At 41.2% G+C, this 17,828-nt stretch overlaps 1 protein-coding gene across 1 annotated transcript in view; it reads right to left on the reverse strand.

Moving 5' to 3' along the window:
• ATP10D (ATPase phospholipid transporting 10D (putative)) overlaps positions 1-17,828 on the reverse strand; it is a 52,538-nt gene that overhangs the window by 6,769 nt on the left and 27,941 nt on the right. The window contains exons 12-18 of the mRNA XM_069457570.1: positions 17,707-17,813; positions 16,343-16,469; positions 14,459-14,643; positions 9,428-9,737; positions 6,798-6,874; positions 5,708-5,833; positions 2,570-2,770 (exon numbers count right to left, since the gene is read on the reverse strand). Of these exons, the coding sequence (XP_069313671.1) occupies positions 2,570-2,770; positions 5,708-5,833; positions 6,798-6,874; positions 9,428-9,737; positions 14,459-14,643; positions 16,343-16,469; positions 17,707-17,813 (1,133 nt within the window). The remainder of the gene's footprint in view (positions 1-2,569; positions 2,771-5,707; positions 5,834-6,797; positions 6,875-9,427; positions 9,738-14,458; positions 14,644-16,342; positions 16,470-17,706; positions 17,814-17,828) is intronic.

Below are 17,828 nucleotides of genomic sequence, written 5' to 3' on the forward strand. Positions count from 1 at the left end.
CCTCCAGAGGCACACACCAGACCAGTCTAAAAGTTGTGCCCATGCAATCACTTACGACCGTGGCATCCTGAGAAGTTTCTCGTCACCATCAGAAATAATCTTGTTTGTTTACTTAGTGATTTTCTGTTTCTGTCAATGGAATGTAAGCATCACCCAGTAGGACTTTGACTTTTTCATTACAGTGATTAAAACAGTGCCCAGTACATAATAGGTACTCAACAAATATTTATCAGGTTAATAAACTATTCTTATATAAGTTTTCATGTACTAAACTGCTTCCTACACAAAGCTTGTAGAAAGAAAGAGACAGATCAAGTAGAGACACTAGTCAAGTGATTGAAATGGTTGTTCAAACAGGAGCCAACTCTGATTGAATGGTGATGTGTGTTAAGAAATATTCTGAGGCTACATTCAGACTCAGAAGGAAAAGATGCTATAGTTTATTAGTGATGTCTGCCATGGACAAAAATAGAAACACATATATTAACCCAGAGCTAGTCTTCTCTTAACATCTTCCTAGTCTTGTTTTCTTCTAAATACAAACAGAGGCTGAAAATTCCTTGAAAATGTCTTACTGTCTCTTAAAGAACAAAGCTTCATAAATATACAAATGGAAGAAGTATACATTCTTCCATTCTTCAAAACTACTACACTTGAAATTTTTACATCTATCCTTTTTATCCCTTTGTCCTTTGGAAAATCAAAGCAATGAGGATTCGTTGTTTTGTCTACTTTCCCCTGTATCTTTTACTATTTCCTCCTTGGAAACGATGGGATATTCTACCTACCTTTCTTCATCCACGTTTCCATGAAATCTAAGCAGAAACACAATCCCATGGTGGAAAGAAACCTTCCAGAGACAAAGGGGCAACCAAAACGCCGCTGGACAAGAGAGAACTATTTTGGGCTAAGTTAAAATATAACTTTATGCTTCTGGGGGAATAGAGGTTCCTGAAAAAAACCTAGAGTGAAAAGATAAAAAGTATAGTTTCCCACAGTCTCATGCAGAATAGGACTTATGGAAGGATCAAGGATAAGACACATGAGAGGTGAGGGATTAACTCAGGGATTTCCCGAAACCTGAAAGGGAAAAATCGGGATATGAATGAAGCCAAAGCGAGAGAAGCAGCCTGTGGGTGGTGAGAGAGAAGTAAAAGGCTTCTGGGAAGGGAAGCCTCTGACTGCTGGTTTACAGACCCAACTCCTTTAGAGCAGAGATCCTATAACCCTGGAGAGTGTATTTCACGACACTGAATATAGAAAATGACCCAAGCATAAAACAGAATTTGTTTGGAGGCCAAGTTCAAAGAAAGGACAAATTCTGGAAGGTAAAGTCAATGAAATCAATTACCTTTTGGTCAATAGCCACATGCCGGGAGTCTGTCTGCCATGATCATCTTTTACAGAACTGGCCGGGTCAACAGAACAATGTGTACGAAAAGACTGATAATAGAATTCAACGACAGGAAAGAGTGACCTCAGTTCTCCCAAGGATAAAGACCAAGGCAATCTTCAGTCTGTACTTTTAAAACACTAGCTATGAAAACTGACTGACTCCCTCAACCCCTCCTTAGCCCCATGGATTTGGAATCGAACTTAGGCTTGGGGTGCAGGGCAGCCTTCACGGATGTCAACCACACACTCCTGCATTCTGGCCTTGAACTTTAGCCAGACTGGACTCCTTTGGGAAAACCCCATGTAGTTCTTTGGTCTGAATGGATTGGAGGATATTAAAGGATTATAAGGATTTCTCCTTCCCTGAAACCTGAACGTGTGACTTCTCTGTTGGCTGCGCCAAGAAGCCTAATGACACTAAATTGCTCTGTGTTCCAGAAAGGCAGTTCAAGACAGAATACAGTTAGACTGATGAAAATAAATACATCATTTTAAATTTGGGATTTCCTCAAATTTCAGATTAATTCTAGACGATAAAAATACTAATACTGAGAGCTTAAGATGGCTGGAAATTTTACACACATTATTTTCCTTAATTCTCGTATCATTTCCATAAAGTAAAGAAAACAAAGCACAGGCGAGTTACAGAAATTACCAAGGTCCCATGCCACAGAACCAGAATTTCAACTTAGGCTACACATGACCCATTATTTCTAACACATGCTGAACCATTGTTTAGCTGTCAGATGTGTGGAAAAATTATTTAACCCCTTTGAGGTTCAGATTTTTCATCTTAGAACAGGACAATATAAGGCTCTGTCTCAAAATGTTTTCGTGAAGATAAATGAGACAGGGGATGTTTACGAGTCAGCACAACAGACGGTAGTAGGGTTTAGTGAATACTAGATGTTATTGGTAAGTGATTGGTAAGAACCAAACGCTGGATTTTTTCTTAAAAGTACCTAAGGCCTTTCACAGATTTATCTGTGTTCGTCTCAGAGGCAAGTAACTTGGTATCCGCCATGTGAGTAGAGATGTTTTAAAACAAGCAGACATTTCAAATAGTTTTAAATAGTTCTGAGTGGACTGAAATATTTGGGTCAGCTGATTGGAAAACACACTGGCTTTAACGATGGACGCGTATCTATCCATGAATCCTCGCTTTAGCACCTACCTCTGACTTCTGGCCACTCTTGTAAAGCTCAGGCAGTTGCATGAGGGTCTCCGCAGACACATCTTTCTCCAGAACACCATAGATGACCGGAGGGGCAGAGGTGAAGAGGAGGTTGAAGAAGATCAAAACCCAGTAGTCAGTCATAGATGTTCCTGAAAACCCACAAAAGAACTGGTACCAGAAAAGGAGGTTGACATAGGCCTAGGGACACAAAGAGGAACATTCGGATCTTAGAAACAGTCACGTGTGCTGTGACCACACATTCCATACGCTGCCATTTGGAGCCGTGTAACTTCAGCCTCTCTCTGCAGTTTCCTCACTCACACAATGGAAGACTACAACTTACCTTGCAGCTTGATTTGGTAAATGTTTTATTAAAGTACATACACATGCACCCGCCTCCCTCCCCACCCTAGATATGGTGCTGGCACTGTTCTGAGTGCTTTACAAAGTCATTTAATTTTCACAACAACTTGGGATTTATTGCTGTTCTCATTTTACAGATGATGAAAATGAGTGCAACGGACTGAGTATTTGTAGCCCCCTAAAATTCCTATGTTGAAATCCTAATCGCCCAAGTGATGGTGTTAGAAAGTAGAGCCTTTGCGAGATGATTAGATCATGACAGTGGGGCCTTTCTAAATGGGATTAGTGACTTCATAATAGAGGCCCCAGAAAGGTTTCACTCTCCTTCTATCATGTGAGGATACAATGGTAATTCTGCAACCCAGAAGAGAGCTCACTAGAAGCTGACCATGCTGGCACCCTGATCTCAGACTTCCAGAATTGCGAGAAATAAACATCTGTTGTTTATAAGTTACCCGTCTTTGGGACTTTGTTATAGCAGCCTGAATAGACTAAGACACTGAGGCACAGAGAGGCTAAGGAACTTGCTCAAAGCCACCCAGCTAATATGTAGCAGAGCCAGTGTTCAATTGAGATATTTCACTCTAGATGACGAGAGTCTAGCCCAGTGCCTGGCACAAAAGCAGGCGCAACCACCAACGTTCATTCTCTTGCTTCCGGGGGTCACAATCACTTCGCAGTGGTGAAAGGGGATGGGGCCAGCGGAGTGGCCAGCCATCCAGTCTGCTTGGACTGATGGGGTTTCACAGGCCATGGGACTGACTCTCGGTGCTAAACCTGGGTCACAGTCCCAGGTGAACCAGGATAGTTGGTGACCCTCGAGGCCAGGCACACGCATTCTACATGGTTTCCTCCAGTATTTTGCCTCAAACTAAGCCCACTACAGCAAAAGCGCCGTACTCTGAAGCAGGGAAGACCCTGGACTCAGACATAGGGGGTTTTGCTTCAAGGCCTGGGATACTTCCTGTTGATTGTTTGACTTTGGGCCATTTTCTTAACCTCTGAATTTTGGTTTCTTATTCTGTAAAATGAGAATTATACTACCATGGGGCTTAGTATCAAGATCAAGTTAGAGAGCACTCATGACCTGCAGCGTGTCTTCCAGATGTTAGAGTATTATCACTGGCATCAAAGACACACTAGGACACCCTAGGAAAAGGGCCACAATCCTTAGAATACAGTTTCTTAGTCTAGTGTTCACGGACACACATTATGCCCAGCTCCTGAAAATGTATCCCTTTGGGGCACATGTGGTTTGGGGCACTATTCTAGGGATTGAATTCATAGTCTTCATCAGCATCTCAAAGGTTGTCCAATATCCAACAACCACAGTCTCAGAAAGGTAAGCTACTCTAACAGCTTCTGGTCCTGGTCCTTTTCTCCAGAGTTTATAAAATATTCATTTGTTAGCTAGGTATGTAAGAGGCAAAAATTAAGCCTAGAGAATATTAGTAGAAATGGCCATCCAAGGATTTCAGAAGAGAAAGACCACAGGGCCCTGATTTTCTGGTGATGTCCTCTCTACTTATAAACACTGTAAGAGCATGTAGCATCTCGTTGTAATATTAGTGCTTCTTAACCCTTTAATCTGGAGTTAAAACATGGCAGGGAAGGGAAGGAGTTTCATCATAATAGGGGAGAAGATGCAAAGATATTAAAAAAACCAACTTGGCAGAGGGGCTTCTCTCTAAGTCTCTGACCACTAAGTCATAGAATTTTAAATTATAAACCACAGTTTTCCCCAGAATTACACACTCAGGCAAAAACTTTATACATTTCAAATATTTTCTCAAAGTATCTGATTTTCACTAAACTTTGTGCTAATTCTAATTAATAAAATACTGAGAGATTCTTGAACATTTCATTATGATACAGGAAAAAAATGCTTTGTTAGACAGACATACACACAGATCTAAATTACACATTTGAAATGTCCTAAAAATGACTTATTTTTTCCCCTAAAGATGGTATTTTATAATAACAGAGTGATGTAGACTTATGTCTACTACTGATATGCAACATATGGACTTTAAAGACCAAGAATGAATTTGACCCAAAAATCATGATATATTTCCATAATTACCACACATAGAAGAGACTTAAATGAATACAATTTTATAAAAAGGGAAACTGAAATTTAAATGGTGTGCTGAGGATTAGAAGCCAGGGATTCTAATCAAATTCTGCCCTGTTAGGAATTGCATAATCAAGATAAAGTTCCTTTACCATCAAGTAACTACCAAGCCCAAATACATTTTGTAGGCTGGCTAGAGAATTCTGGCATCTGTGCGTACCAGCCAGCTACAGGATGAGACATCATACAGGGTTTTATCTGTATCTGTGTCATTAATATACCACAGACAACATTAATTTGAGGAAAGCAGATATTTTCTAGTATTGGCAGTAAAATGGAAGCAAAGCTTTTCATTTTCCACTGACAGCATTAAACATTTCATAATTCTGCTTGTCACCACCTTTTTATGGAAGGTCAAAAATTGGATTTTAAATGAACCAGACAGGACTTAATTTAATTCAAATGCACAGGGAGTCGAAAATGCCAGCAGATGGACAAGCCTAGCAATTTGCTGTCAGAAGCTGAAACACAGCACATGGCCACATTATTTCTGGTAAGACAACAGGACTGCTCCTGGCTGCTCCCAAAACATCAATAAGCAAAGTGAGCTTAGCACTGGACACTTCCTCTTCATCCCTGATGCAACCAGGACTGGAAGGTACGGAAGGGGAGGGGACGAATTCTCTGGGGTTACATACCACATTCTTATAGAAAAAATAGAGAATCATGTTGGAAAGCCGGGTGTAACACCAGTGCCCATGGACAAGAAGGAGCTTGCTGAGATGTCTGAACTGAGAAACGGCAAAGTCACTGGCCATCACAGCCTGCAGGGGCAAGGGGGACAGAACGCCATCCTTAGCCATCAAACATGTTAGAACAGACACAGCCTGGGCAGCCTGAACATCATGACATTCAGATTGGTTACATTTGTTGTTTAAACCTTAAACGCAGATCAAAACACACACACACACAAATAGCAACAACGGCAACGACACACCTACGAATACAGAGCCCTCACGGACTGTCTGGAGTAACTACTCAGCTTTCCAATATGGTCACAGGAAACAAGATTTCTCTTCGGTTACTACTCATCATGCAATTTCAGCAAATGAACTTTCCCTGGGAAGCAGCTCCCTCAGCAAGAACTCCACCTTCTGCATGACAATCCGCATTCGCTTCTCCCCAGTGAGGAGAGTATTAAGAAGTGATGCAGTCATGACTTCGTGTGATTTTGTATAAGTGTCAGGCAAAGACGTATCTGAATCCCTCAGCTTTCACAGAGATGTTGTAATTTACAATTCTCAGGAAACCGTAAGCCTCATATTCCACTTCCTCTGACAGCATTTGCATTTGGTCCATACATGAAAAGCAGTCTTTTGGAATACAAGAAGCGTTTATCTGAATTCTGTGCCTAAACTACTATTCAACACGCACACACACAGCCCATCTGCACCTCCTTCATTCTTACTCTCTCATACTCTCTTCTTTCCCTTCACTTCTGACCCCCTCCCAGCTCAAGATCTTAAAGTCCTTTATTGAAATCCTTAGTAGCTTTCTTCAGTGTCAGAATCTACAAAACTATTGCAGAGCTAAAAACTGTATTCCTACGATCTAGACAAGCCCTATTTTTTGAACTGCACAAGAGAACCACACAGCTGAAATGACCCAGGAAACGCTGTGAGACTCACCTAGCAAACAGCGAATGGATGGATGGGTGACCCCCCGTCTCCCACCCGCCGGGCTGAGCACACGCAGTCCCACGCTACCACGGAGACTCCCCCCACTTACCTGCATGCCTTCTTGACCTGAGACCCCTATGCCGATGTCTGCCACCTGTATCATGCTAACGTCATTGGCACCATCGCCTTCGTGGAGCAGAAGGAAAGGTGAGAAACACGTGAGAAGCAAAGAAAAGATGTAAATTTTGCAAGTCAATAGGGGCAACTCAAGGGAACAAATAAATCCTTCAAAGTTTATCCCATTTCTCCAAGTTACCTGGAAGCGAGTGAGGCAGAAATTAAAGATGGGTGGCATCCCACCGCCACCAGGAAGAAACGACACACTCAACACTGCCTTGAACTCCTTCACGCCATGACACCGACCTGGCCTGACCTCCGCCTTTTCCATGCCACCCACGCCACCTTCAGATCTCCGGACTCACCCTGCTCCTTCTCCCCACTGCACGTGATGTTTCCTAACACTGCCCTCGTCGCCCCCACCCCACTTTGCGGGATTTCAATTGCTCTTGCTCTCAGCTTTGATGTCATTTCCTCTGGAAAATCCTTCTCATACTCCCTTTAGATCAGACACCGCTTCCTTAGGCTCCAGCACCACCCTGTGTGACTGTACCACACCCATCACCTGGTACTATGGTTGCATATAGCTTAACTGGTCTCCGCCAACGTAGGGAGCTTCTTGGGAGGAGGCATTACTGCTGGTAAGGAACATAGGTTATTCCCAACCGCTTGCTACATTCACATGTTTTTCGGTAATAGTATCCTGGTTTTCCTTGGGAACTCTTAGTCTAGGCGGTTTGCCAGCGTGAATCCAAATGCCCATGTTTATGAGCGGGCAACTGACCCAGACCTGTACAATCAGTGTCTCCTGTTCTCTGCATGTCAGTGACTGGTTCACAGATGGGCACATGGCTCAACTTAATTACTTTGATTACAAAATCCAGGGGTTCTGGGACGCAGGGGCTTAAAGAATCCATTCATGTATAGGTTCATTCAACAAGATAAATGAACAAAATTCCACGCTAATCCCAACACTTTACTGCAGCCATCTGAAAAGAGGTGCTACCTGTCCGCCCAGGTTGTTACTAGGACAGGATGTGAACCCAAGAGTTTGCAGTGGCTGCGTCACCACCCTGAATGGAGAAGTTACCTGTGCCTGGCAGCAGCCCAGAGGAAAACAGAGATTGAAAGAGACAGTTAAGAGACAGTTAGTTCCCATCATAACACTAGGGTGTTTCAGATCTTAATCTCACACTACAGTAATTTTATTTATAGTCATTTTTTTGCTATTCAAGGTGTTAATATCCACCAGACTTATGATTCCCAAATTTATACCTCTAGCCAGTTCCTCATTGCTACATATCAGACTTTTATTCTAGCCACCTACATGACATCACTGTGTAGACATCTAATGGTCTTTCAAACTTAACAAGTCTAAGACCCAACTCCTGACTTTCCCTGCCTCTTTCTCAGTGAATGGCATTTCCATTCTTTCTGTTCTTAGACAGAATTTTAGGGTCCCCTTTTACAACTCTTCCTCTCATATAAGATATCCAAGTCATCAAAAAGTGCTACTGCTCTTTCTTCAAACCATGTCCATTACCTGACCACATTCTATCTGGGCCCAAGCCGCCATCATATCCTGCTGAATTATACCTATAGCACCCAAACTGGTCTCTTTACTCACGTCTTTGCAGCCCAACAGCTACTCTGCCACAGCAGCCAATGGGATTCTTTTAAACCTAAGGCAGATCTTGTCCCATGTCTGCTCAAAATCCTCCGATGGCTCCCTAACCTCTTCGGATAAAAGCCAAAATTTCAAAAGGGCCTCTAAGACCTATGTGATTGGGCCACCTGCCCTCTCTCTGCCATTTAATAAGCAGCAGAAAACTCTTTCCTTTGCTCAATCCACTTTGGCCTCCAACATACCAAGCATGGTTCTCCCCGTGGCCTTCACTTTTGCTGTCCCCTCTGCCAGGAATGATCTCCCCAGATCTCCCCTGACCCCCTCATCACTTCCTTCAACCCTCTGCTCACAACCTTATAGCGAAACCCTCCCTGAAAACCGTATTTAAATTAGCAGGCCCCTCTCCCATCCCCGAGGCTCTACGTTCCTTCGCCCCACTTTATTTTTTCTGTAGCACTTGTCACTATCTGATATCATACATATTTATGCTGTTTTTTTTTTGTTTTACTGTATGCCCTCCAACTAGATGTGAGCTCCTTAAGAAAAGGTACTTTGTCAATTTTATACGCTCATATCTCCATTGCCTAGAAAAATGCCTGCTACAAAGAAGGCACTTGATACATATTTGTTGAACAGATAAATAAATGATTTGTCCACGTCCTTGAATTTACGCTGTGTGAAGGTAGAACTTGTGCATTTTTCAGTTCTTTGATTCAGTTTATTACTCTACTTAAGCCAGTTGATTTAGGGGTCTGACATGTACCCCAGGAAGTCCTGACTATGATACTGTTTTCCATGCCCCATCCCTACCACCTGGTTCACAGCAGGTGGTGGAACAGGTGATGGAGGAGAAGTAGGAGGCAGTGAACGTGGTCAAGAGAAGTGGGTGGCGGGGACTGAGAGGGAAAGTGGGAGAGGAAAAGGACAGACAGAAAGATCAGCCTCTCGTGAGACGTGAAAGGGAGAAGTCAGGGCTTGCTCTCGTCCCCACTCACCGATGGCCAGGGTCATCACCTGGAGATGGCCACGCACCAACTTCACCACCTCGCTTTTCTGCAGGGGCGTGGCTCGGCAGCAGACCACAGCTTGACACCAAGAAGTCAGTTCCAGGAACTGCCTTTGTAGACTCTCTTGCAGGGCAAACTCCAGGGTCTTCCCAGTGATAATGAGTCCAGCCCGTAGCTCCGAGTCCTGGGGGACGGGAGGCTGAAGTAAATCCACGCTTAATGACGCTTGCTTTGGACAGGCTTGACCTTTCTTCTCAAGTTCTTTCAAAATCGTGCTCATCAGCATCTCACAGGCATCCTTGAACGGAGATGCAGAGACAGTTAGCCGTGGAGCTCCCTTTTGCGGTTAGAGGCAGCTACGTTTCTCATTGTCATCCTTTAGCAATTGCCAGGTCAAGGCAACCACAAGCAATGCATAATTAGCTACTTTCAAAGACTTTAAGACTCTTCCACAGAGAGTTCTGTGCATATGTGAGGAGGGGAAAAAAGGATGGGGGAACATCTCCTAGGAAGAAATAGCTGTAGAATTTCTTCATGTGTGCAATTGGCCTTCTCAAATAGTGAATCCCAGGAATCCCTCAGTCTCATTCTGCCATTTATTAGCTGTTTGAACTTAAAAGCAAATTATGTAACCTTTCTACTAAAAAAAATGCAAATATTATCTTCATCATGTTGGGAAGACTAAGTGAAATATTAATAATATATACAAAACTCCTAGGGTAAGACATGGCACATGGTAGACAATGAAAACAGTAATTATTGTTATCTTCTTTTTAATTCAACACATTCATTCACTATTTATCAAGAAATAATATATTAGAAAACATTCTAGGAGCTGGGGATACATCAATAACCATGGAAATCCCTGCCCTCATGGAGCTGGCATTGTCTCATCTGGTTTGCAAACATCCTTACTCCACGCTAGTTAGGAAGTACTTTAAAGGTACGTGTCACTTTTAATTTGCTTTTGAAGCCTTTGATGCTTAAAAGAGGATCATGTCAGGAACTCAGTAAATATGCATTGAGTGAATTCTACTCAAGACTAACAATGACCTTATCCAGAAATTACTGTGTGACACGACCACTAAGGACGGAGCCCAAATCCAGAAGCAGTGAAATTAAGTTTATACACTAAGCCTGAAATGGTTTATTCATTAAAGAGCCCGTCACACAGAGCCTATTAACTCTTATTTTCAATGCTGTTTCATCAAGCATTTCTCAATCCACCACAAAATAAGGAGTAAGGAAGAAGTAGACATAGAAATACAGGCGTGAAATAGGAAAGATTTAACCACATAAACTATAAACAAGAGATTCAACTTTAAAATGGAGCCAGCTAACTCCATTTACCTTAGGAACTCATTGGATCTGATACACCTCCAAAGCCCAAGGAGAAGTCTACAAAGGTGAATCAAATCAAATATGCTTATTATAGGATCAATACATAATAGAAAAAATTATTTTTAACAACTTTCTGGATTTTGGTTAAATTAAAATGGCACATTCAGAAAGTAATATATATCTCAGTCATTAAAAATCAAGATGTTGATTAACATGAGATGATGTTTAAGATATTTGTAATTGCAAAAACATAGCTACAACACGATACAATAATCTAAATAGTCTTTGTAGCATTAATATACTTACAGTAAACAAGATATAGTCTGTGTGAATATTCTCCAAAATTATGATTCTAAATTGTAGTTTTATGATTGTAGATTAATTATAAATGATTTTTATACTTATTTAATTTTTACAAATTATTTTTACTATAAAAATACATAAATAAACACATATACACTCACACCTACACATTGTTGATCTTCACTATTCTCAGATTCTGCATTTGTGAATTCACCTACTTGCTAAAATTTACCTGTAATCCTACAATCAATACTTGCAGTGCCTTTGTGGCCACTTGTTGGCAGGCACAGAGCAAGATCTGAGTCACACAACATGCACGTTGGCCTTCTTGTGCCAGCTCTCATGCCGCAGTCCTTTTCATGGTCTATTTGGTGCCATAGTGTTTTTGCATCTTTCTGCTTTTTGTTAGTGATTTTGATGTTTCAAATGTCTCGCAGTCAGAGTGCTGCAGTGCTGCCTAGTGTTCCTAAGCACAAAAAGGCCGTGATGCTCCTTAGAAAGACATTACACGTGATAGATAAACTTTGTTCAGGCAAAAGTGATAGTGCTGTTGGCCATGCATTTGATGTTAATGAATCAACACTATATATTAAATGTCTTTAAACAGAAACAAGGTTAGGTATCGATTAGTTGACAAAATGTCACCACAGACCCATAGGAAGCTAACTTTGTATCTCCTCTAGGAGCAACGGTCAGTATTCACTAATTCAGAGTTTGAGGCAATTCCTTAAAACATAACTCCACAATTAATGACAATCCACTGTGTGTGTGTGTGTGTGTGTGTGTTGTGTATAAAATACATAATATGTTATATAATATAGAAAGTATACTGAAATGGAAATCAGAAAATTTAAAGTGTATTACATGTTTGATGACTAATCAGCTGTGGGCACTTAGAGAAGTCACAACTTTTTGGAAGCTAATGCCATAAAATGAGAATAATTTATTATGTCTATGTTATAATTGTCAAATAAGATGTATGAAAAGCCTTTTATAGATTCTACTAAATATGACAAAGATAAAAAGTTACTAATCTCAGAAGAAAAATTTAAATGAAATGACAAAAGTAAAACTTAATGGCCACATTTTTAATCCAATTTGAAACCAAGGAGCAAAACTGATGGAAATTTATAAAGTTGATACCACACAAATGACTTCAGACATTCCTCTGGCTGCCAGACGGCCCATTTAAAATGTTCTAAGAGCAATTTTTCACTAAATGAGAAATTGGGCTCCGTGATCTTCAAGTCCTTTTATACTCTTAGTGACTTCTGAGGGGGTGAGGATGGGAGGTAGGAAAAAGGGAAAGAATTTAAATGCCAATGACTGAGTCTCTCCTATGTGCCTGGCATTTGACATGCATAGACTTGTGTCATCATAAAACTAAATTTTGTTCATTGTGTTCTATTTGATTATCTGGAAAATTCACACATGTGGAATAGCTACTGATAGCAAAAAAAATTATCTTTTTAATTATCTTTTTGCTATTACTAGCAAAAAAATATTATGCAACATCATAGATGGAACTGGAGAACATTATGTTAAGTGAAATAAGTCAAGCACAGGAGGACAAATCTCACATGTTCTCACTCATATGTTGGAGCTAAATATTAAAAACAACTGATTTCATGGAGACAGAGAGTAGAATGAGGGTTGCCAGAGGCTGGGAAGCGTAGTGGAGCGGGGGGATGAGGGGGGAGGGTTAATGGGTGCAAAAATGTAGTTAGATAATTAGACAGAATGAATAATATTTATCAGCACAACAAAGTGACTATAATAAACAATAAGTTAGAATATACGTTAAAATAACTGAAAGAGCGGAATTGGAATGTTCCTAACACAAAGAAATGGTAAATGCCTGAGGTGATGGATACCCCAATTACCCTGATTTGGTTATTACACATTGTATGCCTGTATCAAAGCATCACATGTACCCTGTAAAGATACACAACTATTATGTTCCCATAATAATTAAAATTAAAAAAGATATTATCTACAGTAGATAGCAAACACTTCTTAAAATGGTAGTTTTAAATGCCTTTAAACATAAATTGTATATTTATAAATAAATCTCACAATCCTAATGATTTTACTGTTCACAAAAATCTCTAAGTCTAAAATCAAACACCAAGAATTCATTACTTTTCTTTTTTAATGCTCACTGATTAAACAATTTATATTTTCTCATTTAATGCCCACAACAGCCCTCCGAAATAGGCGCTACTCTCACATGACCAGTAAGGAAAAAGAGAGGCTTGGGAGGGCAAGTGACTCCCCGGGGTCACACACCTGGCCAGTGCCAGGCCTACCATTTGACCACTGGTCTTACCAGCCGCTTAGGCCACATCCTTTTTAGTGAGGAAAAGGCCGAAGCATTTTCTTATGCTCAGCCCCCTGCTGGTCCTGGGGGCTGGGAGCTGGGGTGAAGGGTGATGGGCCTCTGTAAAGGAAAACCCTCTTCCTCCCTCCAAGGGTTCCATCTGGCTGGTACCGACTGAGGCCGGACCGTGAAAACACGCTACCAAGTGTGGCAGCCCGTGACAAGGTATTAAGACGTGATCTCCCAGAAAAGCTCCAGCAGATTGCTGTGAGGGGACGGGCACCACTGACTAAGCGTGACTGCTGAGGAACAAAGGAGGAAGGTACTCCAAGCCGAATAAACAATGTACACAAATCTTGGAGGCCATCACTCTACTGGGCATCTTCTAAGAAAAAATAAAATGCTTACTCAATTGATTAGGATGTTAGTGTTAGAGATTAGCAGGAGGCAAAATTGAAAAAAAAAAAAAGGGCTGGGTCGAAGCCTCTTAAATTCCTTCTTCTTTTAAAAAACAACAATTTTTGCTAACAGTTCTTCAAACGTTTGGTATTTCAGGAGCACTATCTAAGAATTACCACTAGAGGGCATGATTATCCTGAGTGCCTATTTTTAGAATTACCATTAAAAAAAAAAATGTATTGATTTATTCACCTGGTTTCAATAGAAATGATCACGTCTCCTCATTTTGAAAGGGAGGTAGATTCCTGTCTCAGGACTTGATATATTTTCTCATCTTGGGCTAAGTCTTGTCAAATCCCTGGTAGCCCAGTGTGGAGGGGGGAAAAACCAAGTGAAAAAATAAAAAGGAAACTTTCTTCTAATGCCTTTATTCAGCAATGATCCCTCTGAATCATTGTAATTTTCCACCAAGCCTGGAGAAGACCTGTGGCACCTCCCAAGCATGATAAGCCGCTGGACAGAATAAATCAAGAAGCTAATAGTTACTGGGTATTTTTATTTTTATTTTTATTTCTCTTCCTCATTAGATACCAAATCCTAAATGCTCCACTGACTTTGAAAAAACAAAAGGACTGGTTTAATCTTATGCCACGTACTTTACTTTGGGTGTTGAGGATGAAGAGCTTGTCCTCGGGCTCCAGCAGTTTGCAGGCATAAGCTATGTTGATAGCCGTCTCCTGTTTGTCTCCGGTCAGCATCCAGATCTTGATCCCGGCTTTGTGGAGGGCCTCTATAGACTCAGGGACTCCTTCCTGCAGACGGTCTTCAATGCCGGTAGCACCTGAAAAACAACGAAGGTGCGACAGGGTTTGTAAGAAACCAAAAGCCAGCTGAGTTTCACCCAGTCAACAGCTGAATCGGGTTAGCCAACTCGATCTTGAACTACACAAACCGCTCCAGTAGTGTCCAGATACTCAAAGGAGGTGTGAAAACCCAGATTAAAATCATATAATGTCCTATTTTAGGAAAGAAGCCTCAGGGATCAATGAGTTTATCAAACTTACTTTTCTCCTTGTGTCTAGTTTTCTTATCTCTAAATTGAAGGGGTTTGATTCAATCATTTATGTAACCTTACTCTACAATTTTATAATTCTATGATACTCCTAAGGGAAAGGGCAGGATTTTAAAGAATGCTCTTGCCAATAAACTGTAATGTTTATTTGCAACGCACTTTCATCCTATCAGTCCACAATTCTCTTTTCTAAAACAATGGGGGCCAGATGTGTTTTGGATTTCAAACATTTTTCAGGTTTTAAAAAGGTAATATGGTATATATGCCCTATTTTGTAATACCTAGTCATCAAGCACATTAATATTTCTGCAGAAAAACTCACAAATGTTCCTGTTAATTAGGATAATGAAGACTATAAATAGTCTTACATCAAATCAGGCCTGATTTTGCTGCCAAGTGAGTTTTGGCACTAAACCCACAGAGCATTTTTGATTTTGGAATTGCAGATCAGGAAATGTGGACCTACACTACTTGCACTGCCACAGAGAAATTAATTAGGAGTCGGCATCATTACTCTACTTGATAGATACTGAGTTAGAGCAATGTTTATCTCCAAAATGGAGCAGTGGAGCGCAGAAGCTGGTTTCCTGGCGTGTTAGCGCTGACATTAGAAATGATCTCTAGACTCTAAGGCAGTGGTTCTCAAAACTGACTGCCCTTAGCACGGCTGAGGAAAATTTTAAAAATTCCAGTGCCCAGGCAACACACCAGACCACTTGAATCACAATCCCTGGGGATAGCACGTAGGTATCGGTATTCTTGAAAGCAGTAAAGTAGGATGCACGTATCAGTATTATAGTTTAAAATCAGTATTCTTTAAAGCAGTAAAGTAGGATGCAGGTATCAATATTCTCTAAAGTATTCTATGATGCAGCTCAACCTGAGATAAGAGGTGTCAGCTGTGCAATTTTAGTTAAAACAGGATGAAAAGAGGAATAAATTCCATTAGTCCACTTGTAGGTGTAGGATAAAGAAGATGGACCTTAAAGCCAGGCAGACCTGAGTTTAATGCTAGGCTGGTTAGCAAGTAACTCTGTCAGCTACTAGCACGTGACTTCGAACAAGTAATTTAACTGCTCTGTGCCCCAGGTTTTCTCTAAATCAGATGGAGATGTGTTGTAAGGATTAAAAAAGATAACACAGATAACACCTTATCCAATGCCTGGCAAGAAACTTTAGGTTTCTTCTTCTGAACCAGGACATTCATTGGGCTTTATATTCTATGTTAAATGTCGGGGTTTTAAATGATCTTAAGGACGACTACCCTGATCTCACCACAAGTGAAGTTCACTGCCGTGGAAACAGAATGGAAAGGACTGGAAGCTGGACAGAGATCAGACCAGGGTAGGCAGAACCACATATGTTTATTAGGTCAAATTTTCAAAAAGGCACTGACGCATAACTTATTTAGAGACAGCCAGTGTTTTTCAAAATCCTCCATTCAGGCCACACAATACAATCTACCCACCAAGTAATGTCAGTTTGTTCTCCAATCTCATGGCAGATTCAAGTAGTAATTCTTCCCTGTTGTCAATGCTGGTTTCAGCTAAAAAATGATTCCTCAGCCACTCTGCATACTCAGTATCACTCATGACCTATGGGAAGAAGAAAAAAAAGAGCTCTGAAGCAGGTCATGTGATCTTGCAGGACCCTGCCGGCACTGACCGCTGGCAAAATATCAAGCTGTCAACTTGTTTCAGGTATTCCTCCCTCTGGACACAGTCACGTCAGGTCTATATTCTCACACCAGCTGGACGCAAACTTCCCGAGCTCTGTGTTCAGACCAGCGCAACACTGATGACTGACGGACCCTATGGAAATTCTAGGCACCGTATGTGATGCATGTGGGTTAGTCTCTTTAATTAAACCAGGAAGTGTGCAGTTGGGAGAGGTCTCCAACCGGTAGTTAAATCCAGGGTGATTCTAATAGTGTCACTGAGAAAATGGTAACAGACACGGCTGTTCAGTTTGAAGGATTCTATAGCCAGCAGCACCTGTGATATCTTTTGATGGTTATTTCATGCAATTAACGATTTATAAAGGTAAACAGAGAGGCATCATATGAATGAGATGGCCAAGTCTTATTCCAAACAAAAATTAAGTGGAATTCCTGGAGAAGCAGCCAGTGATGATATATTTTCCTTTGTCTGTGGGTTGCCATAAGGGAGAAATCTACATTTCGGTTCTTATCAAGCAGGGTGGAGAGTGAAGAGCAAAGGGAGCGAGGTGATTTCTCCATCTGCTCATTCTTGCCCACGAGGTAATTTGATTTGGGAGAATCTGACATCTCTTGGGCTACACTGTTCTCAGGGGCAGCCTCATTCAGCTGAAAAGGCAGAAAGCTGGTTTGATCTTGAACTCTCCGTTCTTCCTACAGCTGTGTGTGGGGCGGGGTTTTGATCCTCCACGCAGCTGGCTGAGCTCCAGATCCCGCTTTCCCTATCTCGGCTCCCCAGAACTAGAATTTGGGTGAGAAATCAGAGCTCCTGGCAATAGCATCCCTCAAATCATTTCTTTGGATCCCTGTCTTATTTTCTTATGACTTAAATTTTTTACTTAGAAAGGATATGCTACATACCCACATTATTCTCAATAGAGAATAATCAGTACTGAGATAATATCTAGTAAATGTATAGATTAAAGGCTTATGGGCATGTAAGAAAAAAATATCAAGAACTTCTAAGGGGAAAATTAAGGCTGGTCTAAAAGACAGCCAGAGTCCAGGGACTTTCCCCAGCTCCTGGATTAGGGTTTGACACATGCTGGTTTTCAGTAAACGATGGTTAAACAAGGGAAAGAACCGGAAAGAGAGCGCGTACCAGGCAGGCTCACCTTCTTCGCCACACACAAAGTGCGCAGGCCCCGTCTGGCGTAGTCATCCAGGTGTTTCTGGGTTTTCTCCCTTATTGTCAGCTCTTGTTTCTCCAGACTTGCTTCCTCTGCAATGATGAACA

The sequence above is a fragment of the Eulemur rufifrons genome, chromosome 24, assembly GCF_041146395.1.
Source record: "Eulemur rufifrons isolate Redbay chromosome 24, OSU_ERuf_1, whole genome shotgun sequence".
Taxonomy (NCBI): domain Eukaryota; kingdom Metazoa; phylum Chordata; class Mammalia; order Primates; family Lemuridae; genus Eulemur; species Eulemur rufifrons.